At 37.1% G+C, this 26,081-nt stretch overlaps 3 protein-coding genes and 1 pseudogene across 11 annotated transcripts; 3 read left to right on the top strand and 1 right to left on the bottom strand.

The window, feature by feature from the left end:
* Positions 1-2,254: 2,254 nt before the first annotated feature.
* On the top strand, positions 2,255-7,319 carry LOC137740064 (transcription termination factor MTERF9, chloroplastic-like). Of its 5 annotated transcripts, none has more exons than XM_068479857.1 (5): positions 2,255-3,368; positions 4,105-4,204; positions 5,138-5,251; positions 5,361-5,543; positions 6,499-7,319. In XM_068479857.1, exons 1-5 carry the CDS (start codon positions 3,319-3,321, stop codon positions 6,517-6,519), a joined length of 468 nt encoding a protein of 155 aa, XP_068335958.1. In that variant the 5' UTR covers positions 2,255-3,318; the 3' UTR covers positions 6,520-7,319. The 5 variants fall into 5 exon arrangements, with proteins under 5 accessions (XP_068335958.1, XP_068335957.1, XP_068335955.1 ...); XM_068479856.1 differs by having other exon boundaries at positions 4,102-4,204; XM_068479854.1 differs by having other exon boundaries at positions 4,067-4,204.
* A 99-nt stretch (positions 7,320-7,418) lies between these two features.
* Positions 7,419-9,733, bottom strand: LOC137738976 (vacuolar-processing enzyme-like). The gene is made up of 9 exons (XM_068478448.1): positions 9,554-9,733; positions 9,260-9,424; positions 9,016-9,172; positions 8,830-8,918; positions 8,501-8,700; positions 8,305-8,353; positions 8,026-8,214; positions 7,658-7,864; positions 7,419-7,568 (listed from the first exon to the last, which is right to left on the bottom strand). Exons 1-9 carry the CDS (start codon positions 9,731-9,733, stop codon positions 7,419-7,421), a joined length of 1,386 nt encoding a protein of 461 aa, XP_068334549.1.
* Positions 9,734-14,980: 5,247 nt separating this feature from the next.
* On the top strand, positions 14,981-22,625 carry LOC137738975 (pyrophosphate-energized membrane proton pump 2). 5 transcript variants are annotated; one of them, XM_068478442.1, is made up of 15 exons: positions 14,981-15,110; positions 15,914-16,096; positions 16,542-16,745; positions 17,667-17,818; positions 17,915-18,062; positions 18,136-18,268; positions 18,735-18,907; positions 19,109-19,229; positions 19,386-19,573; positions 19,734-20,171; positions 20,275-20,439; positions 20,529-20,684; positions 20,988-21,099; positions 21,859-22,078; positions 22,251-22,625. In XM_068478442.1, exons 2-15 carry the CDS (start codon positions 15,998-16,000, stop codon positions 22,348-22,350), a joined length of 2,409 nt encoding a protein of 802 aa, XP_068334543.1. In that variant the 5' UTR covers positions 14,981-15,110; positions 15,914-15,997; the 3' UTR covers positions 22,351-22,625. The 5 variants fall into 5 exon arrangements, with proteins under 5 accessions (XP_068334543.1, XP_068334548.1, XP_068334544.1 ...); XM_068478447.1 differs by having other exon boundaries at positions 14,987-15,110; positions 15,921-16,096; XM_068478443.1 differs by having other exon boundaries at positions 14,987-15,110; positions 15,732-16,096.
* A 239-nt stretch (positions 22,626-22,864) lies between these two features.
* LOC137740529 (receptor-like protein 3) lies at positions 22,865-24,782 on the top strand (annotated as a pseudogene).
* Positions 24,783-26,081: the final 1,299 nt, after the last annotated feature.

Here is a 26,081-nt window from a genome sequence, read left to right as displayed (position 1 = left end):
TGTAACTGGATAGGTTCTCCAACCACTTCTACTTAGCTTGGGTAACCATGACATGCTGCTAGGCGTCACCCATGGTTTGTGGAAGCCCTAAAGATTAGCAAATACTAATTTTAAGGGAGAATTGAAATGTGGTTTCAATTCACAATCGATCGTTAAGAGTAACATCGCCCACTACCTCGCTAATTGGAACCTAATGGATCGTACACCGAGTAAGGATATAAGTGAAGAAATTATATGAAATAGATAAGCAATTAAATGGTTTAATTGAAGAATGGTCAAGATTAATTAAATAGTTAATTAATTATACGAAACGTTCGTATTGGGCGTTTAAGTTAGTTTTGGGCTTCGAGGCACAAAAACGTTTTGGTCCACAAGGCCCATTATGTTTAAGTTGTATGACAACTAAAACAAAATGGGCAATTAAGCCCAATAACAACATATGGCCATAAGGGTGAGGGGTAGCAAACTTGTATTAATTACAAGTTTGCCACTCACATGAAATGAAGTGTAAAATCAACATTATAGCTTGGTTTTCACATTAGGGGTTTTCTAATAGAATTTGGGTGAAACCTATTCTCTCATTTTCTACATAGAGGCCGGCCACCTTAGGGGAAGAACATCTAGCAATCTTTCTTCCCTAAGTCATCCATTTCATCTTCACACAACATCTTTGGTGTGGAGACTTAGAGACACCAAACTTTTGGTGTTTTGGAGAACAAATCCTTAAATCCTCAAAGAAGAAAAAGGAGCACTAAAAGGGAGGAAAACACAAGGAAGATCCAAGGAGCAAGGAGGTGACTTGAAGGCCCTCCACTTGGGTGAATCCCTTGTGCAATCAAGGATGAGCTTCAAGGGTAAAGAATCTCTAAATTCTTATTCTCTTTAATATTGTTAAAGAGTCTTATGGTTCACCATATACTAGGCTTTGAAAGTCATGGGTTTTATGAATTGTTTTTGAATGCATGCCTACTTTAAAGTGTTATTAGTATGCCTATGTATTCAAATGTTCATGCATGTTCTTAGCTAGGACAAAATTTTTCCTTCAATAACTGGGTTTTCGAATTTGGGGAAGAAGATGATGATTTGAGGAAGAAATCCCCAATCTACAACTACAAGCACATAAATGTGTTCATTTTCCAAAAAGGCCAATCAACAAATACAAACAATCTCCAAATAAATCAAATCTTCCTACTGAGTTTTTGAATTTGGGGAAGAAGATGATGATTTAAGGAAGAAATCCCCAATTTGCAACTGCAAGAACATAAATGTGTTCATTTCTCAAAATGGTCAATCAACAAACACAAACAATCTCCAAATAAATCAAATCTTCTAACTGGGTTTTCCATTATCTTTCACTAATCTAAGAACATCCAATAAATATCAATCATATTTATATATGAGGGCAATTTGGACATTTTAAGATGTAGGAAAAATCATATTTATGTCCGACTGTTATGCATGTCATGTGCATATTCAAAAAATGATATTTTTGTCTGATTGTTGTGCATGATATGTGCATATCTTGTGCATATTCAAAAAATCCTATTAGGATTAAAAAATGTCGTATTTTTTGGTATTTCTCTATTATTTATGCCACTTCAACAAAAGAGTGGAACTCGTAATTGTCACACATCACTTAACATCAAAGTGACAATTTAACTAACAAATATACGAAATTGCAATTAAAATATAAATTTCAATATGATATTGAAATATTTTTAAAACATACTATGAGGTTACAATTACACAGGTAAATGATTTACCCCTTATATTTGGATTTCCCAAACTTTGTCTCATTCCAGCGATGCTGTCCCGTCAAAGTTCCTTTTAGCTCGATCCAAAAGAAAAAGATGAGAGCTTTCTCTTGAGTTACCCATTGTATTTGTTGTACATAATTATTTCAGACTGGTCTAGTTTCATGGATTAAGTCGGATTGGTTTAGACTAGATTAAATTGAATTAACTTAGTAAAACGTTTGATATAATGTCGGACTAAGAAGTTGGACTAACTTCTAGTTCTAGTTCAATTCCTAGCCCTCCAAATTAAGGGGCTAATATTTTCACACAACTCCATCAATCACAATCAAAATTCTAAACTTGTTCGAATTCTAAGTAGCAAGATAATTGCAATATTCATATACATACTGTAAGTATGTAACCACAAAAGGCAAAACTTGAATTTGGCTTGCTTGAGTACAAGAGCATCACCAGTAGCTCTCAGATGAATAGCCACTGCACAACATTGAAAACCCAGAAAAGTAAAAACACCATTGATCAAAGAACAGGAAACCCACAAACTAAAACTAATCAAAACAGTTTAGAAGGATTTAAAACCCCAATTAATCATTGAACAGAGGTAAAGTCGCACCCGAAGGCCATGCCGTCTGGAATTGAGGTCGATGAGCCCAAGGCAGTGCCTTTGGAAGATACCCAGATTGTGAAACGCAAATCTGAGCTGTGTAGTCAGATCGAGAAGTCGCTTGATGAAGCGAAACAGATGAACGCGAACCCAGTTGAGACGGTCTTAGCAATCCTATGCTTTGCGAGGGGATTCGCTAAGACCAACTAGCGAGCTGTTTTGTTGAGGCAAGTCCCTCTTAATACCATTAAAACTAGTCCGGGTAGGGAACAATCACAGGATTATCCTAATTTTTAGTGTAATCCAATCTAGTGAAGTCTAAGGAAGTCAAACAAACACACCCTCAGGGTTTTAGGGTTTAAGAAAGAAAAAGACTTTCTTTCCATGTATGGATGCTTAAGTCCTCCAACCATGTCCTCCTCCAAATTCCCCTCAATCCCCACAACCTTCACCATAACTTTCAGACTATCCTCGTCACCGAACACCCCCACAAACCCATCACCCCTTCTCCCCAACCCCTCAAACCCCACTCACACTCTCAGACTCCACCTCACCCACAAACCCAAGATCCAATTTTTCCGGAAACCCTCCAAAACCCACCAAAATTTCCACTGGCCCCCTGTTTTCCGCGCCGCCCAACAGCTCTGCGCTGCCACCGGACCACCAACCGGAGCAAATAAAAACTGCCCAAGAAGCCCTTTTGGAGCTTCTTCAAGAATTTGGGGCTTCTGAGGCGGAAGCCGCCTTTGTTTCGTCGAATTCGCCGAGGTATTTGTGGATGTTGGTTGATGGGGTTGTGGAGTTGGATGAGCTGGGGATGTGGGGAGAGTGGGAGAAGGAGGGGAGAGAATTAGGGGGGATTCAAAGGGAAGGTGAGGTATTTGGCTATGGAGAAAGGTGACAATGGAAAGGTTGAGTTTTTGGAGGGTGCGGTCGGGTTGAGTCTGTCTTCGGCTATGAATGTTGCCAGGCATTTATCTGCAGAGACGCTTCCGGGGCTCATTGAGAAGGTAAGGGCATTCTGGTTCGTTATTATTTGTTTCGTTGACAATCTATTGGTCTTTTCTATAGTAATCGAGATTTTGGTTATTGTGAACTTGCAATTGGCATCAGAACAATTTGTCAGAAACTGTATAGGGTAGGAAGTGATGACATTCTTATTGTAGGAACTAAGAAGTGATGACATGTTCATCATTTTTTTATGGCTTATCTATGACATCTTTATTTATCAAAAATCAATATTTCTAATCATGTACTATGCTATTACGTATTCTATGCTAGACAATAATCTATGTGCTCCCTGAGAAGGGGTTTTGATATGACATACAATGTGAAGCAAACTCGTTCAAGGTTGTATGAGGTTCTGCATTATTAACATAATTGTGCTTTCTTGATATTGTTCTAAGGTAGTAAACAGTGCTCACTGGGAAGCATGAGAGAAATGGTACATTAGATGATGTTACAAGCTTTGGGAACATGCAGCCTGATTAGTTTCAGGCAAAGCACACGAAAATCATTCAAATTACATTTGAGTTTGTAAATTCGGGAATCAAGTTGAATTAGGACCAATATACCTTATAAAATTGGAAACCTTATGAAATGGATAAAGAGCAGGAATTTGGTATTGATTATCAACATATGAATCCACAAGTGAAATTATTTTTTAGATCTGTGGCAGAATGGTTTCTTATTTTACATTTGCTTATAGGTTAACTATGTGAAGAAAATATTCTTTTCTGACAGTAGTGATGGGGGGCTCACTGGGAAAAATGCTCATCGTATGATGATGCACTTATCAATTCCTATTGATGATGACTTGCAACAAACCCTATCCTTTTTTGAAAAGGTCTGGTATGTCTCTTTCAAATCTTTATAGTGCATGAATGTCTATATGCAAGTTATTCTTATTTCTTTTCTTTGCTATTTAGAGATTCATTTTCACGTGCATCATGTGTGTCCGGATCACTTTATCTTGTTTTTAGTTGTTTTTTTCATTTCATGCTATAGACAGCAAGGCGTGGAGGTCTGGATATGTTGGGCTCTGGAGATTCTGCTTTCCGTTGCTTAATTGAATCCTTTCCACGTCTTCTTTTGTTGTCCTTGGATCCTCAAGTGAGACCTTTTGTGGAATATCTTGAAAATATTGGAGTCCCTAGGGAAATAATGAGAAACATATTTCTGTTATTTCCACCTGTTATTTTTTGTAACATTAAAGTCATCAAAACAAGAGTGCTTGCTTTTAAAGAGGTACTGCCAATTTCAGCTCTGCTTTCTCTTCATTTTAGTTTATGCACAGAAACATTATGTAACTTATACGACTCCAAATATGCCGTTACTGAAGAATTGGTTATTTCTGCAGCATTATTAATGATAAAATACGTGATCTCCATCTCACTGTGCAATTATGTTGGTTCTAGTTTCCTTGTTCTCACATTGGACATTTATTTTTTCTTCGGACATGTGTACTTTTAGAATTATGAAATGTTACGATCAGTAGCATAACAAAATGTACAGAGATTATATAGTTTCCTTGTTCTCACATTGGACATTTATTTTTTCTTCGGACATGTGTACTTTTAGAATTATGAAATGTTACGATCAGTAGCATAACAAAATGTACAGAGATTATATGTAAATTGTGATAAAATAGGATTATGAAGTTGGATTTATACATTGTTCTCTTGGTGTATACCATTTAGACCAAGAATGGACTTCACTACATTATTTGGACACCTTTGTATACCTATGATTGAGCACTTTTTCATGTATTCTTGTGCAGGTTGGTGTGGAGGAGAAAGATGTCGGCAGAATGTTGATTAAATATCCATGGATTCTATCAATGAGCATTCAAGAGAACTTCAAGGAGGTTTCTTCTTTCTTTGAGTTGGAGAAGGTACAGTATCCCCTTGGGTCCTATTTTGATTCTGGCCAAATTTTCCAACACAAATGTTGGTTGATTATTTTGAGCTAAATGCTAAATGTGAAATTATGTTTCATAACAGGTACCAAAATTGAGTGTTGGCCATGCAATCAGAAGCTGGCCTCATATTTTGGGTTGCTCAACCAGCATGCTAAAATTGATGGTCGAAGAAATTGGTGAATTGGGTATTAGAAACAAGAAGTTGGATCAGGTTATCTCTAGAAGTCCTCAGCTATTGATACGGAAACCTCAAGAATTTCTTCAGGTAGGTTATTGATATTTTCACGAATATGTTTGTTCGTTATATTCATGAATATTACCTCATGACATCTTCCTGTTTAAATCTTTCGTGTAGAAAATTCCGTTTTATATTGAAGATGAGATACTGAAGAATTTGTTTGGTAATACAGTGCCATATACTCTAGTCTTTCGGTTTCATGCTTTATAGCTAATATTATTGTATTTGAAATGGCCATAAAAAGAATAAGTTGAAGTGATGCAAAATTTTAAAATGAATTTATTGTATTTGAAACCGTTAAGATGCCTTTTGTGCGTGCTGAGTTTGCGAATTTTATGGTAGACTGCAGTAGTGTCCACAATATGCAATCCCTGTGACACATTCTTCAACTTTGTTTAATTTTATTTTTGAACAAGATACTTCAGAGAACTTATAACCGATACATACTTTAAATACCCTGAAATCCCCCATGACCAAATCTCATATCATATGACTTGTCGCTTACTGTCATTGTAAAGTTGCTCCAACTATGGTGATGAATGGGGAACACGGCCAAGAAAGGAAACTGTGGAGGTTCGGCTTGTAGTGTACCTTTTACGTGTCGTCATGAAACCTAGTCCAATCACCCATCTTTTCAAGTTGGTCCCACCTTAGGGAGTGAAAATCTCATCCAACACGCAGCATTTGGATACATTTTATCAGTCTCTGTGAAGGATTTGGGAACCATGTATATGAGTCCTATTATCCTAGACCCCATGGTCCAAGGAAATTGTGGTTACCTACTGTTTTTTCTTAATCCAACAGTGGAGGAGAAAGTACAAGAACAAATGTTGATAACCACCAACTGTTAGATTAAGATTAAAAGATGGGTGACCACAATCTCCTTGGATCCTGGGGTCTGTCAGAACGAGACTGCAATGTACATAGGTGCCACATTCTTTGGAGTTAAGTTTTAACTGGTATTCCTGCTTTATACTGGTAGTCTCATTCATGGAAGGTCTAGGATTTGATAAAGAAACAGTTGGGAGCATACTGGGGTGTTGTCCCAAAATATTTGCCGCCAGCATTGGCAAAACTCTCAAGAGGAAGCTGGAATTTCTTGTTAGCAACGGTGTTTCCGAACCCCACCTTCCTCGGGTTATCAAAAAGTATCCAGAGCTTCTCATCTCTGACACTGATAGAACTTTACTTCCTCGATAATGCTCTTTAATTTCATTTAAAATTTGCGGCTCAAAGAATTTAGAATTCTCCGGCTCTTGGTGAAATGTGAATTAATCTGTTGTATCATGGACTGATGTGGAGAATTTGGTGGGCAGGATGAAATATTTAATGAAGAAAGGGCTGTCGTGGAGGGGTATTGCATTCATGGTCCGCAAATTTTCTCCTTTACTCGGGTATAGCATTGAAGATGTTGTGAGTCCGAAGCTTGAATTCCTCGTGAACACAATGGAGAAACCGGTGACGGATTTGGTGGAGTATCCAAGGTACTTCAGTTATTCATTGGAAAAGAGGATAAAACCTAGATACTGGGTGCTAAAGGGGAGAAATATCGAGTTTAGCTTACGAGATATGTTGGCTTGACAATAATGCAGTGAGAGGAGCCTATCTTCTGTTTTGACAAAGCTATACTCAAATCTACGGGAACAAGGACTCAAACTTGAGCGCAAGCAGGTCGGTACACAGTCTTGACCAACTGACCTCAACTCTAATTAGCGAGGATGATGTGTTCTTAGTTTGTAAACAATAAACCACAAATTGTCACAGTTTTGTAACATTTTGTTGTAATGTTCAATGTATAGTAAACTCCCGTTTCATTAATCTTTTTTTTTAGTAATTAGTAGTGATCCTCCACTCTTTTCCAGTTTCCTTTTATTAATTCATCTGATTATCAGAAAGGAAGTTCTAAACATGGGGTTTCTTGGAACAAGTCTGATCAGACGCCACCACCATTTTCTCTGCCGTGATCCCAGCGTTGCACATGTTGGCTATAGCTCGCGTGTATTTCATTCCGTATGCAGAAAAATGTCCACAATACTTCTCGTAAATCTTCAACTGCACGGAAAGAACCCGATCGATATCCAAATCTCAGAGAAAAAGGTATACTGGGTGTACTTTAAACAGTTAAAAGATCGAGGACTTACAAGCTTCTTGAAGCAGTCCCAGTTATCTACTAGAGGTTGCCCTCGCGGCCTAACCTTCATCAACATGTTTGAGCTCTCCCGGCGTCCAAACAAAAGCTCCCCTATTTTATGTATGCTATCGTCCACATGTTTCCGATGAGCAATTTCATCGAGTAGCTGCTTTCGAGCTTCCAATTCCTCCTGAGAGCCAGTCGGAGCTCTACCCAACTGAAGAACTTATAATCATAAGAAAAACATTTTGAATTCAGAGCTGCATTATCAAATTATATGAAAACTTTCTCTAGCCGAAAAGTTTGGAATTGTTTTGTTGCAAAAACTAAAATTAGTGTATATATGTCATTGGAAACATCCAAGTTTAGAGCAGAAACCTTGTGCTGAAAATAGTGAAGCTTAGTGTCGCGTTGGTTAACAGCCCTTGAGATTAAGGGTGAAGAGATATTGCTGGTGGAAGTACTACGTTTAGAAAGATATCCACCCATGTAAGTGACAAGGAACTGCTGTCTGCGACTCATATCTCCGTACTGCATAACATGAGATTTATTTGTTCTTCTTCGAACCTGTAATTTAGCCGACATGGTCATATATACAATTCTTATTTTTGCTAATATTATTACACATAACGATATAAGATTCAATATGCATGTTACCCTTTCATACTGCTGCTGCAAAGTTTCTTTGCGCGAATCACTTATGTCACTGCTCTCAAATGTGAAATTATGTTGCAATAGCCACCAAAACAAAAGAATATTAGTACGAGCCTTTGATTGAAAGTATATTGGAAACTTGGAAAGTAATGTGCTCTTTAGAACAGAATAATCTTCAAAATGGAAAGCATTGCATTACCAATCCTCCATCCAGGAAATACTGTACAAGTCTCCCAAACAAGTACCATACTCTTCAGCAACACGAGGATCTTCACCAGGACAATACATTCCATAACTGCTCTCTTCTGGATTTGCCGCGGTAGTAGCATAAATATTTAGATTTCTCGGAAGGATACCATCAAACATGCTCCCAGACTCGCAAGCTTCAACGTACAGTACCTTTTTTTTTTTTTCATATAAATGCATCAAAGCCTTAGAAGGTACTGATGAAATCCACCAAAAATTAATTCAAAATTTAATGACGCTTGATTCTATTTTCTTTTTCTTCATATAAGTAGGAATTCATACCATGCTTTTGAAACCTCTAGAAGCATGCTTCTTCTTCAGGACACGTATGAGATCTTTAGCGTAAACATAATCGCCATCAGTAGGCATAGCTGAAAACAATACAGATTCATATGTCAGTTAACCATGCAGTATTTATTTAATTTCATAGAAAAATAAAATTTTAAAAAATTTCTTCCTTCATTGTACCAAGTAATCCTGCAGAACCATGGTCTGCATAATATATGAAAACGTGGTCATTTGGACCGCTACGCAGAACCTTGCCACTCCCTCCAGTGAGAGCACTTTTGTTTCCAAGAATAACATTATAGAAATTGTTTGAATTAACATCAGTTCCTGTATAATCCTGCATTAAAAAAATACACCATTTCGACAATGTTAAACTACCAAAGTACTAGCTAGAAACTAAATCAATATATGCTAAAAGTTAAACCTTGGGAACTCCTTTATAAACATCACGGCCATTTGGTTTGTTGATGATGACACCTTTTCTAGGATTTTCCGGGTTGTATGCAATATCATCGTACATAAAAACGATGATGTTCTCATCTTTCAGTCCGCCTTTCTTCAGTATCTGGTATGCATGGCATATATCAGCCTGCATAAAACAATTAATAAATTGTATAATTAATAACATAACTTAACCATATGTTTATATGATTTAATTTATCAGACCAAAATAATATTACTCGATACTATATATAATGAAATTTGGACAAACTTAAACCTGGTGTCTATAGTTGTAGTATTCATTTGACCCAGCAACTAGAACAGCCCATCTATTTCCCTTTTTCTCAGTGTTACTTGGAGGGCCACCGAAATCTTTAAGTTCTGCATTTTCTGGGAGGCACCAGCTCCCAACAATCAAACTTAACAAAGCAACAAATAGTAATGCTCCACAAGCCATTCTGCAGATTAAGGTCACCTGTAGACACATAGTAGAGCTAGATTTAAAACTTAGAAGTCGAAAAAATTAAAGTACGTATAACGCAGTATACGTAGTCTAACGTAGATCACTTTTGTTGTGATACATGAAATATGACCACTATATTTAAATTGAATCACAAACCCTCTAAAGCTCGGACTTCAATGAGAAATCAAGGAAATGAAGCTAGAAGATTAATGTGTTTAATGGGAGACTAATTCCTCTTACCCCAACAATATCTCAGCGAAATTGCAAAAGAAATTGATTCAAAATACTTCACTCAAGCTCTCTCTAGTTAAATTTACATGCTCTTCTAATGAATAAAAGGAGTCTATTTATAGATGTCTTGTGGTTCAAATGAATGGTTCAGATCAAATCTCATGATGAAGGAGAAGGAAGTGGGTATTTAACTTGATGATCAATAGTTTCATAACTCCACTCCAATTAAAATTTTTCGTCTATCAACTTTGTGATCCTTGACGTATAATTTTGTGTGTTGTTGGGAATACCATCGTCAGAGAATATTACTATTTACGTGTTATAACATTTTTTTTTTCCTTATTAAAAAGGGGGACTGGGACTAGGAACCAGGATTACTCATAGAGGCATTTCAACTTTCTCTTAACCATAATCAAGTAAACTCACCAGCTTGGAGCCTCAAATCTGAGACGTCCTGGATATAACATTGTTGGATGTCAAAATTAATATGTCCCATGCACTTCTATGATATATTAGTAATAGAAAATAACACATATGTTACATAAGGGGTATAATTCTTACAAATTCAAATAAATAGTACCGTACATATACTTGATACTAATATACCAACTTGTCATTTACCAAAGTCATAATAAATGATCATAGTGTAAAAACATTGAATTAATGATAAAAATAAAAATAAAAATAAATATAGGACCAAATATTTGAGCACTAATAGTACTACATTGATTTGGTTTACGTATTCGATAAAAATGCAAGGGTTTTTAGCTAGCTGGATAACTTTATTTAATTAAGACCATGCACTCTTTTGTATCCGAAGCTTTGACGCAAAATTTTCACCTTTTCTAATATCCTTTGATAAGAAAAAATGTCTAAAAATAAGTAGAAATGCACCTATATTTTGAGCTAAGGACCTAAAAAACTAATTGTTAGGTTGGATAGTTTGATATGGCATGACATGAATTATTCGTAATAATCCTGGGTCGCCAAAAGAGGGATTACTTGTGTAGACATGCATGGATCATGCATTATTATGAGTTTATGTATTACCACCTCTGACTGATGATTTAAATGATGTATATATATATGGATAAAATCTTACCATTTAATTAAATACATTGGTGATTTTGTATTGCCTTGGCAATTCTCTTGGCATATTTCGCACTGAATTATTGAGTGACACCTTGAAATTGCTATTTTAAATTACAATTTTATTTTATGTGTAACAACCACTATATATATGGAACGTCGGCTAGGCTGGTGGTTATTCCATTTCTGAATTTTAAAGAATATTTACTTGGTTCGAGACAAAGAATTTCTGGAAGTGTTACATGTATGATATATTGATTAAATGATTAGCTTTGTTAATGTAGTAATAGATTGTCCTACAGTTGATTTATTTGCAGTGTTCGCAATTATTTTCTTAGCGCCAAAACTTTGTAACACGTTATAATTATACAGAAGTTTTGCAGGCACTATTTGGCATTGTTGATACTTAACCACTTAGACTCCAATTTTACCATATTTCACGATAATAGCTAGGGAAATGAAGGTTGAATAATAAAAAGGAAGTTTTAACGAAAAGCCCGCGGTACTGTTCACTTTAACGAAAAAAATCACATTTTTACATTAAAAAGTCAATTTTGTTACTATTCATTTTACTCTTTATTTTGTCCTTATTATTAAAACTCAAAGTTTTCAAGTCATTTTCATTAGTTTTCCTTAATAAAAATGGGTAAGCAAAACGGTTGGGCCGGTGAAGAGGACATAGAGTGGAGTTTTTCTGGCTAGTATATCGCGGAGAAGATGATGTTGGAGGTGGGTGTAGAAGATCATGGTTAAGTTGGGTGGTGATTAGAATTGAATGTGGAGAAGATGCAGATGGGTGTGGAGAAGATGTAGATGGGTGTGGAGAAGTTAAGGCTGTCTCAAGGGGAGGAGGTGGGAAAAAAAAACCCAAAATTTGGGCCCAAAACTGTATTTTGGGGGTACCCCAGCTGGACGCAGGGGGCGCTTGGGGGGGGGGGGGCGGGGGGCGGATAAGGGAACCAACATATTGTCTGTGGGTGAGTGCACGATAAGCATCTCTTCTACAGCTTAGATTATAGCGTTGTTGCCTTTCAATGGTTGATGCGAGCTCTTGGGTTTTGATCCAGTGTTGCGCGCCTAACTACATTAGATTCCAACAGCTATTTAAAGTGCAACATTGATTTTTTATTGTTGCAATCCAATAATTAGTTTAAAAATAAAAATTCAACGTTTATTATTTTAAATCCAACAGCTCAAATCTAATTTAATCAATTTTAACAATAAAAAATTTTAGCGGCCAAAATAATGATATCCCATCCATTTTTAACTAATCCATAACAAATTCAATTTTCTCATATTTCACTACCAAATTTCTTCAATCATTCCATTTTTCTTTCAAAATTAGCTCATATGGCAGACAAAGAAAGCGCTAGAAATGCTGATTGGCTTCCTAGTGAAGATGTCGCCTTATGCTTAGCTTGGGTGTCGATTGCCAAATATGGTTCTATTGGTTGCTTTCAAACAATTGATACGATGTTAGGGCATATTTATATATGTTTTTTCTCGCCACAATCCAAACACTGTAGTGGGAAAACCTCGACTACAAAGAGGCAGGGACAAAGCTAGAGATTTGTATGAATGGGGGCATCCTCAAATAGCGAAGTCACAATTAAAAAGCTAAAAAAATTTACTGAACAAAGCACTTGTATATTAATCCATAAAGTTTTTCATGCAAAAAACTTAGAATCATCGTTGGTGAAGTCAGCAATGGTGGAGCCACATAGAGGCCTCTCCTGGAATTTTACCCTCTTATATGTATTATCTGCAAATTATTACAATGATGAGTATGTGGCTCATTGGTTAGTCGGTTTTTGCAATTCCAAGTGTTCCTGGGGGTCGAGAGACTTGTTGGAGTATGCCACATCTTTCAGATTTTTTTAAATTGAAAGTACAAAAACCCTTGTAATTTGTCTTCTTTTTAACCATATATCCAAGCTCCCTTTTCTTGTTCTAATTTCCTTATGTTTTACCACATAATAACTAAGTCCACTTTTTTTCGGTAGTAATTATCCTTATGTTTACCATATAAAAATCATACCTTTTTTTTGTTTTTTTTTTTTTTTCCTCCCAGTTGATATAAAATAAGATCTTACAGTTTAGAACCAGATCTAATTTTAAGTCTTGACTTAAAATATTTATTCCAATCTAATGTATTAATCTTTTATTTATTAAAGCTCATAAACAAGTTTTGTTCTTATGATATAATCATTTCAATATTAAAAATTTAAGCTCTACCACTCTTGTTTGATTAAAATTTTCCTTGCCAATACCATAAACAAAACTTTTGTTTTTCCTCCCATGCAATAAAATTGCAATTATTTTGTCTAATTTCTTTTGTATGGCTTGAAGGTCCCTCATAGTCTAGATTTTTGGCTTCGCCACTAGAAGTCAAGTCATACTAATACCAAGAGAAATGCTAAGGAGACTCTTTTAAAGTGGGACTCTCCGTCACCTCATATTTTTGGCACAATGTTTTATAATGTTGGTACGAGAATGGTGCCAAAAACAATAGGTGGCGAAGAGTCCATAGAGAGTTTGACTCTTAGTAGTCTTGTTAGCATTTCCCTTAATACCAATTAACATATAGAGTTTAATTGTATTTGAATTATAGTTAGTCATTGGGATGCAAAATTGTACAATTTTTGTGGGAAAAAAAAAAACTTAGTGGGGGCATCCACCCCCTGTGACCTATAGTGGCTTCGTCCATGCAAAGAGGATGTAAATCTCGCTTCAAAACTCTCGACCAACAATATCAACTATGAAGTTCATCTTTACGTGTCCCACATCATAATTCAGCAAGGAGTGTATCAAAACGTATGAAGTTACCATGCAATAATCAGTTAGCCCTTTGTGTCTAGCACATAACGAAAGAATGAGCTAAACCAACATGATTAACTTGCATGACATTCAAAAACCAACATGAAAATCTTAATTTACTTTTATTATTATATGGTTAACTTACATCAAAACATTCACGAATAATTATTATGATTATAAAATTATAATTCTACGCAACACCTTTGAATCCCTACATCTTAACTTTTTTTTTCAGATGCTCATTTGTGAATCTAGACTGCTTCTCTGTCTGCATCATATCCTCCTCAAAAGATTACCATTCCTCTGTTTATACGTATTCCCCTTATTTCAATGAATATCGTACTTTAATTTAAAAAACTGGTGTAACCTTGAGGAGATTCAGAAGGAACTGGAGGTCCATACTGTATCATATTCATAGGGATAGACATCAACGCTCAATTGCATGAGATTGCTGAAAGTTGGTGCGCTTTGGGTTAACAAAAATTGAAATTTCATCCCGAAAATTAAATAAGTAAATAATTACAAATAAATTAATCTTTTGCAAAGCTAATATATGAAATAAAATTAAAAAAAATAAGGATTTGGTTAATCGTAAAAGAATGTGGAGTGGCCACAATGCGAATCCCATTTCTCATAAAAACAGATGAGGATCCCTTTCATTGAGGGATCTGATTTCCACCAAATTATTTGTATGGAATATGCTCCATCTCCCCATTTTTATAATATTTCATCCCCCCATTTTTATATTTCTGTGCTAGAAGGAAATTAATTGATTATTAGGCTGTTCACATATTTAGTTTTACTTTCTAAACATTTTTATTACGTTAGTATTCATTTTCACTAAGAGGTCTTAGGTTCGATTCTCGCTAAAAACAAATTTGAATCATATTATTGCCAGTCCGCTGTGAGGTTAAGCCTATCTCCCCCCCTTAGTGTAGATAATGGTGTTATGAATAGCACTACCCGATGTGGCGCCATGTGACAGGATGACATTGACTGACTTGGCATCATCCAATTGGGTATGGTGACATGTCAATTGGCCACGTATGCAATAACGACCGAATATCCAATTGGGTGCGGTGACATGTCATTTTGCCTCTCCCTCTTCTCTCTCTCTCTCTCTAACTCTCATCAGTCTGTGAAAAGTCTACGAGTTCTTCTCTCCAAGGAGCTGTTAAAACCCTAATTTAACATTTCTCTCTGCAATCACATTCATCATTTGACTCGTTCTCTGGTAAGGTTATACTATTCTTCGATCTCTCTCTCTCTCTCTGCAATTATTGTTTTTCTGTTTCTGTATTGATCTTAAGTAGCGCTTTGATTCGGGACCCTCAATTTTCAAATTTAGGGTTTTTGCATTTGGATCTCATTCGGTTTTATGTGAATTTTGTTTGAATTTTACATCATCAATTCTGGTTTGTTGGCCGAGAAAATGAGTGGTGAAGGTGAGAGATTCAGCGTTTGTTTGGGGCATTATTTCGTTTACTGTGTTTACTCTCTGATTGCATTGTTTCGGAAACTGAATTCGGCATTCGAACAGCTTTCGTGACCCAAACAGGATTCGGGACTGATCAGTTCAGTCTAGTGAATAGGACTGAATTTTACATTTGGTTTAATGTGTTCTGTGTAAGAAATGTCGATTTTCGGAGTCAAATGTTATACAATGGATAATAGATTTGTTAGTTTATTGTAATGAAAAAGGTAGCTCATTTGCGTGATTTCTGACACATTAATCTAACTCCTTTCCGTTTGTGATTTTAATTTTTTATGATGTTTTTTACAACGAATGTAATATGAAAAGAAAAAAAAAAAAAACCAAATTATAGTCCACAAACTAATGGCTTTTGTTTAACAGCGAAGTTGCTTGGCGTTAAAGCTGAAATTTTGAGTTTTTTGAATTCCGGGAGGGAATACAGAGAGTAGTTTTTGAGTTTAGACGACTGCTGGACTGTTAACCAAAGTTACTTCTTCTTACTTGTATGTGGTGAAGTGCAAGAAGTCTTTTTTCCTGGCTGAATTATAACTTTCGAAATTCAGCGTCCAGGTTCAGGGGGCGACTTGCCCCAAGTTGGCTAGTACACAACTTTTCCTGTAGCTCGGAAGGTGAATTCCTTCCATTCTATGGTCATGGATGTCGATGTGGAGGGTGGTAATTTGGGGCCTTACCAAGACAGACCGAGGACATTCCCTAACATGCGTGGTAAATCTTACAACCCATTGGTAAGAATGTTATACCCCTTTTTTAGTACCTGTTTTTCTACTTGGTGTCATTTTAGTGTAGGAATTAAACTGCTATTTTATCATCTAAGCACATTTGTCTTTATTTTGTTTGTTTTGCCTTGAATTGAGAGAAATAATTTGAGAAAAACAACATCCACTTTGGTGGTGACAAGAATTTGATGCAAGAAGAAAGTCGCTTTATAATTCATCTGGGCAGCAGCTGTACATTGAATTTGTTCATAATAACAACCATTTATGTAGGCTAGACATTTGAAACTCATCTTTACATACTGTTTTTTTTTTTTTTTTTTTTTGGCTCGCCACCTTGGTTATAGAAAGCAAATTAGTGCATGATTATGCCAACCTAAATGATAGTTTGAACATATATGAAATTATATTTGACACTTATATAAGTGAATTCTTATTCTATTGTATGCTTGTGCAGGTTTTTCGGATTCTGATGCGGATAAATGTCCGTGTTCTTTTTGTTATTTTACTTATTGCGCTTGGAGTGGTCTTTTACATTGGAGCAAGGACTTCTCCTATCATTGTGTTCGTCTTCTCAATTTGTATTATCAGCTTTCTGGTGTCTATGCACCTGGCGAAATGGGTTCTTGCAAAGGATGAGGGACCTCTGGAGATGGGTCAGGTACATCTTTTTACAATTTCTATATCTGTAAACTGCCATTAAATTTAACATATCTATACTCTGTTCATTCACAATCTATTGGATGTACCCAATGAGGGTCTATTTCCTTCTTTTGTTTATGTATCTTCATAGGGAACAGGACTTTATTAATAAAAAGCAAATGGTATTACATTTGAACAAGATGTCCTCTAACGGAAAAAAATCAAAGACCAAAATCATCATCTGCCTTCATAAACTAGCGACAGAAGACATCCAAGAAAACAACAAAATGCATTTTTAACAACATAATTCCAACCTTATAACAAAGGGTCTCTACCTGAACTCTGATGACAATGTCTAAAGGGAAGCCCAGGAGAGAATTCTTTCCGACAAATAATCAATCTTATATGCTCAAATATCTGTCTATTCCTTTCAATCCAAACTACCCAAATAATAGCCAATGCGGCCCATGTTCCAAATTCCAAGCCCCTCTTTTTATTAAAATTCAGTCTTATATTCTCAAATATCTGTCTATTCCTTTCTATCCAAACTACCCAAATAATAGCCAATGCGGTCCATGTTCCAAACACCAAGCCCCTCTTTTTATTAAAATTCAGTACGGAGGGGATAATATATCAAGCACAACACAGATTCACGATAGGTTTCGCTAAAGTACTGGTGTTACATGTAGTTCCTCATTGTTGTCACTGAAGTCTTTTCATTTTTCATATTTGAAGAGTCCAAAGAATCATAAGTTAATATTTATGTGACGAAAGGCATAGTAATACTCAATGGCCTGACTGCATTTTGGGTAGTAAACATAGCCGGGATAGTCTGACAAGTCTTAATTTAATTTCTAAAGATGGTACTGACATGTAGTTGAAAGGTGGCATTCTTTAGCTCTGCATGTAGTTATTTAGAGCTTCTCATTTCCCTTTTCAGATATCAGATGCAATACGTGATGGAGCTGAAGGTTTCTTCAGGACCCAGTATGGGACCATCTCTAAGATGGCATTTTTACTAGCTTCGGTTATTTTCTGCATATATTTATTTCGCAGACCGACACCTCAGCAAGAAGCATCTGGTCTCGGGAGGTAATAATTTGATTTTTATATTCATACCTGTCCTCTTCACCCCAATCCAAAAGAAAAGCTATGTCAATATATATTGATGATGATTGTCTGATGCAGGTTCACTTCAGCTTATATTACGGTAGCTGCATTTCTTTTGGGAGCTTTGTGTTCTGGTGCTGCTGGGTATGTTGGGATGTGGGTTTCAGTTCGTGCAAATGTTCGAGTCTCTAGTGCTGCAAGGCGGTCTGCAAGAGAGGCATTACAGGTATGTGTCCTATGTAGTTAACTGTTTGAGAACACATTGTATTCACATCTTAAAGGGGAAATACCATGTGCAGATAGCTGTTCGTGCTGGTGGTTTTTCTGCTTTGGTGGTTGTTGGTATGGCTGTACTTGGTATAGCCATCCTGTATGCCACATTTTATGTTTGGTTGGGAGTGGATTCGCCAGGTTCAATGAAGGTTACTGACTGTATGTATTGACTCTCCTTGCTCCTTGGCTTATGATTGATATTTATTGCATCAATTTAAAGAATTTCTACTTCAATGGTCCTATGTTGAAACATTAAACTGTACTGCTGTATCCTCTTAATCTTTTGGGTTGTCATGGGTTTCCTGTGTTGATTTATTTAGATAATAGTTATTTTTTTTTTTCTGTCCTAGTGAAATTTTTTCCAATCTGTTTGAAAATGTATTTACAAACTTATTACTACCCGTCTGCCGTGGTATAACCTGTTGTTCTAGACATTTAGCGGTAAATTTGGCTTTAATGCTTAAATATGATGGTCTCAACTTAGTATCTATATGATGATCTTAGCTGTTTAAGTGCATATTCATCTGTGTGCTTTCCATTCTCACTATTCTACTTCAATTGCTATTTCCATTGTTCTTTTTTTTTTTTTGACCTGGTGCTTGACTTTGGTTTATGTAATTTTCAGTGCCTCTTCTGCTTGTTGGATATGGATTCGGTGCTTCTTTTGTTGCCTTATTTGCTCAGTTGGGAGGTGGAATATACACCAAAGCAGCCGATGTTGGAGCAGATCTTGTTGGAAAAGTAGAGCAGGGAATTCCCGAAGATGACCCTAGGAATCCTGCTGTGATTGCAGATCTGGTATTTTTCTTCTTCCAACCCTGAAATCCTAGGCAGTACTTATGTATATTGAAGACCTACTTTCCATTTTTATGTGTTTCATATCATCTGTTTTATTAGTCCTCTTATCCATAGTTGAGGACAACACCGATATATTAGTATTATGCCTGCAACCTTTAAATGTGTAAATTTATTGGCTTTACTTTGATAATTGAAATTGAGGTTGGAGACAATGTGGGAGATTGCGCAGCCCGTGGTGCTGATCTTTTTGAAAGTATTGCTGCTGAGATTATTAGTGCTATGATACTCGGGGGAACGATGGCTCAACGTTGTAAAATTGAAGGCAAGCACAATTTGTGGTGTTATATTCACACTCAGTCACTCAACCTTGGTGACAAATATGTTTGTTGGCCATTTCATTAGTGTTGTTACTGGTTTTATTCAAACCGGGCCATCCATTTCTCTTAAACACTCACCTTTTCTTTCACTGCTTGTGCAGATGCATCTGGTTTCATCTTGTTTCCTCTGGTTGTTCACTCTTTTGATCTGGTGATTTCATCGGTTGGAATATTCTCAATTAGAGGTACACGTGATTCCAGCGGAAAGGCTTCTTCTGAGGATCCAATGAAAATTCTACAGAGAGGATATTCTGTTACAATAGTCTTGGCTGTTTTGACATTTGGTGCGGTAATACTTCGCTGACCATCGAGTCATGTTTATCTTTTTCCTTGGGTTTTCATTTGAAATATATATATTTTTTTAAGTTTACACTTCAGAGGCTTGCATAAATTTCCTTTTATTTGAGTTTTAAGACATTGTTGTCATTGCGATTGTTTCTTTTGAACAGTCTACCCGATGGCTGCTTTACACTGAGCAAGCACCATCAGCCTGGTTTAACTTTGCCTTGTGTGGGCTAGTTGGGATCATCACAGCATATGTTTTCGTCTTTATCACCCAGTACTATACTGACTACAAACATGAGCCTGTACGCACATTAGCTCTTGCAAGCTCCACAGGTCATGGGACTAATATAATTGCTGGAGTCAGTTTGGGTCTTGAATCAACTGCTCTTCCGGTTCTTGTTATTAGTGTATCTATTATCTCAGCTTACTGGCTGGGCCAGACCTCTGGCCTTATAGACGAAAATGGAATTCCAACTGGTGGGCTGTTTGGCACAGCTGTAGCAACAATGGGAATGCTCAGTACTGCTGCGTATGTTCTCACTATGGATATGTTTGGTCCAATAGCTGATAATGCTGGTGGAATTGTAGAGATGAGTCAGCAGGTATCTTATAATGACGAATTTAAGATTTCTATTTCAGTTGTGAAGACTACTTTTTCTATTTTTTCTTATTTTATACAATTTTGGATTTGATATATCCTTACAGCCTGAAAGTGTTCGGGAGATCACCGATGTTCTAGATGCTGTAGGAAACACTACTAAAGCTACTACTAAAGGATTTGCCATAGGATCTGCTGCACTTGCATCTTTTCTTCTGTTTAGTGCTTATATGGACGAGGTTGCTGCATTTGCACATGAGCCTTTCAAACAGGTAAACGGAACAGCATCCCACCGTTGATCTTTTCCCCTGACAAATACCATTCAGGTGTGTCTTAATTTTCACTTTTAACTGTTTTCCAGGTTGATATTGCCATTCCCGAAGTTTTTGTTGGCGGATTGTTGGGTTCTATGCTGATATTTTTATTTAGCGCTTGGGCCTGTTCAGCAGTTGGCCGAACTGCTCAAGAGGTGGTTAAGGAAGTAAGGCGACAATTTATTGAGAGGCCTGGGATAATGGTGAGTATTGCTTTTGTAGAAATTCCCATATTCTTAATCTTTATAATGAACGCTAAGCATTTGTTTGGAATCACAGTCTCACCACAATAAATATTGTCCTAAATGCCATTCAATTACTAGTTAAACATACTGGTATAATTTTAAATAAATGAAATAAGAATTAAAAAGTGAACGGAGAGAATGTAGAAAAGATGATGAAAAATTAGTGTACATGATGGTACGCAAACAGTGTGTGTGCACAACTGTTGGATAAATAATCAAACTACCCTTCTAATTATGCTTTTCCTAACTTGCTTTCTGTAGGAGTACAAGGAGAAGCCAGATTATGCTCGTTGTGTCGCTATTGTAGCATCTGCATCTTTAAGGGAGATGATAAAACCTGGTGCCTTGGCTATTATTTCACCTATAGCTGTTGGTGGGTTAATTATCTTGTTTCACTTGTACTCCTTAATCCAGTGGACTCGATCTCTTATCATGGCTGCCTTTTGAGAGAATTAAAATGTGTGCATTGGATTTGCGTTATTTCTATAAATGACTGCATAAAGTTATAAATATCTTATTTTGTGCACAGTATAAATGTACTTTTACCACACTTATCTTCATTTATTGAGTCTCTTTTCCTTTGGTTGTGTTGAAATTAATTATGGGGCATTGAATTAACAAATTGCACAATAGGAGTTTAGTGTTCCCGCATAATTACGTTTGAACAAACTTGAGAGTCTGCTACAAATGGCGTATTTTTCCTTATGGTTTAGAGATGATAGATGTTTTTTCCTTCTTTCTAGGATCAGGCTTCTTTATATAATTGTTTGTTCATTGAATTTTGGTGCTTCCTATTTTGAACTTTTATAAATGTGGGTTTACTAAGGATTTTTGCTATTTGATTCTCTGATTCAAATGGTCGTAGTCTTTACGGAAGGAGCTAGTATATTTTACCTTTTGATGAACAAGTTGCAACTCTTAGCTTTATTTTCAAATGTTTAGCATTTGGTGAAAACATACCAACATGCTGCTTTAGCATGCGGTTCATGTTGACCTTTGGCATTTGTCTTTAACTTAGCTGACATTTTTTGTTATTTTCCTTTCATTTTCTTCCATGTTTGACCATTCTCCTTTACAGAGACTTTGTAATGCTGCATGATGAAGGATTAATTCTTGCTCGTACTCCTTGCAGGTATTGTGTTCCGGATCTTTGGATTCTATACTGGGCAACCTTTACTCGGTGCTAAAGTTGTGGCGTCCATGCTGATGTTTGCAACTGTTTCCGGTATTCTTATGGCACTTTTCCTCAACACAGCAGGTGGTGCCTGGGATAATGCAAAGAAGTACATTGAGACGGGGGTTCTTGGTGGCAAAGGAAGTGATTGCCACAAGGCTGCCATTACAGGAGATACGTAAGTTCTTTCGATATCATTTCTCTCTCCGTCATTATCAATTCTTGTGCTCAGTCTCATGTGCCATGAAATTTCCAGTTAACCTATTGTTCCTTGCATTGTTTGTCGGTGCTCGATTCTGAATCTAAGAAACAGAAAATTACTATATGATCCGGTTTATTTTGTGTTGCAGTGTGGGCGACCCATTCAAAGACACAGCCGGACCCTCACTGCACGTTCTCATTAAAATGCTTGCTACGATCACGCTGGTTATGGCTCCTGTCTTTCTCTGAGAGTTGTTTATAACGATTGCGGTCGTGCCAGTTTATTGGACCCCCTTATCTTGAGATGTTGATTACTTAGAGGCAAATATACAGATAGGTTTTTTGATGTGTACTGAGGGTGCTTGATTCGTAGTCATACCAAATTCTCTTTGTTTTTCCTGTGACTTGGATCTCCAATAATTAGTGTTATTGGCTGCTCGTTCTAGTGCAATGTAGCGTCTTATGGCGTATTATCCTCGACAACGTTGATCAAAATACATAATTTACCATATGTTTGGAGCATCCATTGACGTTTTTATTCGATCGTGAAGCCTTTCGTGAAAATATCATTGGAGTTGGATGAAATTTAGAAAAATTCCTAACAGCAACTGGCCCCTGCTCCGTTTTGTGACAGATTTTCAATTAGGGTTCTTTCTTGGTCAATGTCAATTGGTGGACTTGACTTAAGCTCGCTCTTGGAAAATGTCATTGGGTCTTTGCATATACTATAGGTCCATGCGATGGTGATGGTAATGAAGATTGATACGAACAGATTAATGGAGGACGTCTCGGCAACGCAGCTTCTTCTCCTTTCCGGTCTACTTTTTCTGCTGCCTGCGACGAACTCGACCGTGATGCTCTCTTGTCCTTGCCTTTCAAGGCACCGTTGAATTGGTCTGCTTCGACTGACTGCTGCCTTTGGGATGGAATCACCTGCGACCCACTTGACCGTCTGCGCATCATCCGGTGTCGTCTCTTCGGCCATCACCAACCTCACTCTTTCCCACAATTCCCTATTGGGTTCTCTCCCAGATGACTTGCTTTCTTCCCTACCAAGTCTTCTGGTCATTGACTTGAGCTTCAATCGTCTCATCGGCCGCTTTCCACCATCTTCGAATGGAAGCAGCCACCTTCAAATTATAAACTTGTCCAGCAACTTCTTCAATGTAACAATCCCGTCTTCGGTCCATGTCCCATCAATATCAATTTACAATGTCAGCAACAACAGCTTTTCCAGGTCAATACCCTTGAGCAACGGCAGCAATCATGCTTCCCTTACATTCTTCGACTTGTCCTTCAATGAATTTATTGACACAATCCCCCCTGGAATCGGATCATGCTCCAAGCTCCAAGTTTTCCATGCAGGCTTCAATGGCCTCTCTGGTTCTCTCCCTAATGAGATTCTCAATCTTGCTGATCTATAACAGCTTGCTCTTCCTGTCAATAGCCTCTCTGGGCACATCGGCGATGGCATTGTGAAGCTCACCAATCTCAAGATCATAGAGCTCCACTCAAACCAATTCTCCGGGAAAATCCCCGGCCATATTGGTAACCCTTCAATGTTGGAAAAGCTGCTGCTCCACACCAACAACTTCACAGGTCCTTTGCCTTCATCTCTCACCAACTGCACAATTCAATCGACCCTGAATTTGCAGGTCAACAACTTGACTGGAGAGCTCTCTGCCTTCAATTTTTCAACTGTCCAACGCCTCGCCACTCTGGACCTTGGCAACAATAACTTCATTGGTGAGTTACCTCAAAGCCTCTACTCTTGCAAGTCCTTAACAGCTATTAGATTTGGCAGCAACCAGCTCACCGGCGAGATATAACCTGGATTAGTCGCGTTAGAATCGCTGTCTTTCCTTTCCCATCTCTGCCTACAACCTGAGAAATGCCGCGGGGGCTTTTAGGATTCTGAAGGGTTGCAAGAATCTGACCACTCTGGTCTTGTTCATGAATTTTTTGAACGAGCCTTTCCCAGATGATAAAAGCCTTGGAGACCCAGTTGGATTCCAAAGTCTTCAGGTTTTTGCCCTGGGCGCTTGTCAATTCACAAGACAAATACCAACCTGGCTAGCCATGCTTAAAAATCTTAGAGTCTTGGACCTACTAAATGGTTCTATTCCGGCTTCGTTGGGTAGTCAGCCAAACCTTTTCTACATAGATTTGTCTAATAACCTCGTTAGATGAGAATTTCCTTGAGTTAAAGAGGTCGGTGATAAGGTGGACAGAAGTTCTCTTGAGTTGCCCGTCTTTTTGAAGCCCAACAGTGCTAATAAACAGCAGTACAATCAGCTGTCCAACCTCCGTCCAGCCATTTATCTTTACTGGCATCATCCCGGAACAGATTTCCAACCTTACCAACTTAAGAGATTTTGGACCTCTCTTATAACCATCTGTCCGGCGAAATCCCTGCTTCTCTCGAACGTCTACATTTCTTGTCTTCCTTGAGTGTGGCATACCTTCAGGGACATGTACCATCTGGACGCCAGTTTGATACTTTAACCAACTCTAGCTTTGAATGCAATCCAGGATTCTTGTCAAAGCCTTCAACCAGCATTTACAGATACTCTGAGATCCAAGCCAAAGACATCTTTGGGGTTTTCTTTGGCATTGGCTTTGCCATTGGTCTTAACGTTGATGATAAAAGAATTTCATTCATCGGTGGCCGCAGGAAGTAATCATTTCATTAGCGTATTTTGTAATGTAAAATCGATACTAGCTTTTGCTGTGCCAACATTCCGATCCGTGTATGGAATTCATCACATATATTGTATGACAATCAATGACTTTGAACTTGTGTTGCCAAAAGGAATCCAATATAAATGTGTATTGATTGGAGTATTTGATATGTAACTACAATAAAATAAACATACATGTTTGGTTCATATTTAGCTTAGAAAGAAAACTATGGAGCACCAAGAACTTTGTTTTCAATCAACGAGGATGGGATTCAAATCCAAAAACTTTTTTTCAACACTAAACATTGGCTAAAGAAGTATCGGAAGATCTAAGATATATAGAAAACTAAACTTGAGATCAAAATTATATCTATGTTAGACATACATATGGCCTAAAGTATATGTGAACAACCAATATTTGAGAACTTCTTTGTCACGCCCCCATTGCCATAAAATTCTGGCTCCGCCACTGGATGCATGTGCAGAAACTCAACACCTTATTTACTAGGATATTATACCACATACAAAGATGGAAAAAAATTATGAACCGAGTCCTTAATTATTTCAATTGCTTCCTGCAAATGACTTCCTCATAAACATAAATTTGACTAGATTAAGAGGTAGGTTGGCAACTCCCGAGTTTTGGCTTCATGTTTAAACTAAGTCATTATTTTATTATGTGAATGTGAATATTTAGCCAGTCCAGCAGCCACTAATCCTTTCAAAGTAAACCCTCATCTGATCTAATTGACTATGGATAATGCTAAGGAGACTAAATTTTTAGACTAAATTTTGGAAACTAAAGGCCATAGAAGTTGATAATTGATTTATTACTTAAGGTTAATAAGCATGCTCATCCTTATTGGTGACACATCATTTAGTTTGCAAATTTTGTCTACAATATTGGTTGTTCGGTTAATGTACAAGTCAGCTGACTGCTGGTTTAATAATGTATAAGGAGATAACTATTGTACTAAATTTTTTTTAATGTATAAGGAGATAACTATTGTACTAAAATTAATGAAGGACATAACCTAAGAACGAAGAAACGAAAGGAAATCTCTCTAATCTTTGTATTGATGTTTTGACAAAAGGAGGAAGCTTAGGGCATGTTCGGTATCCTCCTTGGATACAATTTTATGTTTAGAAAAATGAGGAATAATATATGCTAAATTCCATAAAACTCATTAGTTTCAAAAATAAAAAATTAGATACAAGAAGGCAAGGGTTTAAAGACGGCGGGCTGGTGCCTAGCGCCTAGACGTTTAGGTGGGGTTTAAGCGGACTAGGTGGATTTAA

The sequence above is a fragment of the Pyrus communis genome, chromosome 7 (assembly GCF_963583255.1).
Source record: "Pyrus communis chromosome 7, drPyrComm1.1, whole genome shotgun sequence".
Taxonomy (NCBI): domain Eukaryota; kingdom Viridiplantae; phylum Streptophyta; class Magnoliopsida; order Rosales; family Rosaceae; genus Pyrus; species Pyrus communis.
This window is presented reverse-complemented; position numbering and strand designations above follow the sequence as displayed.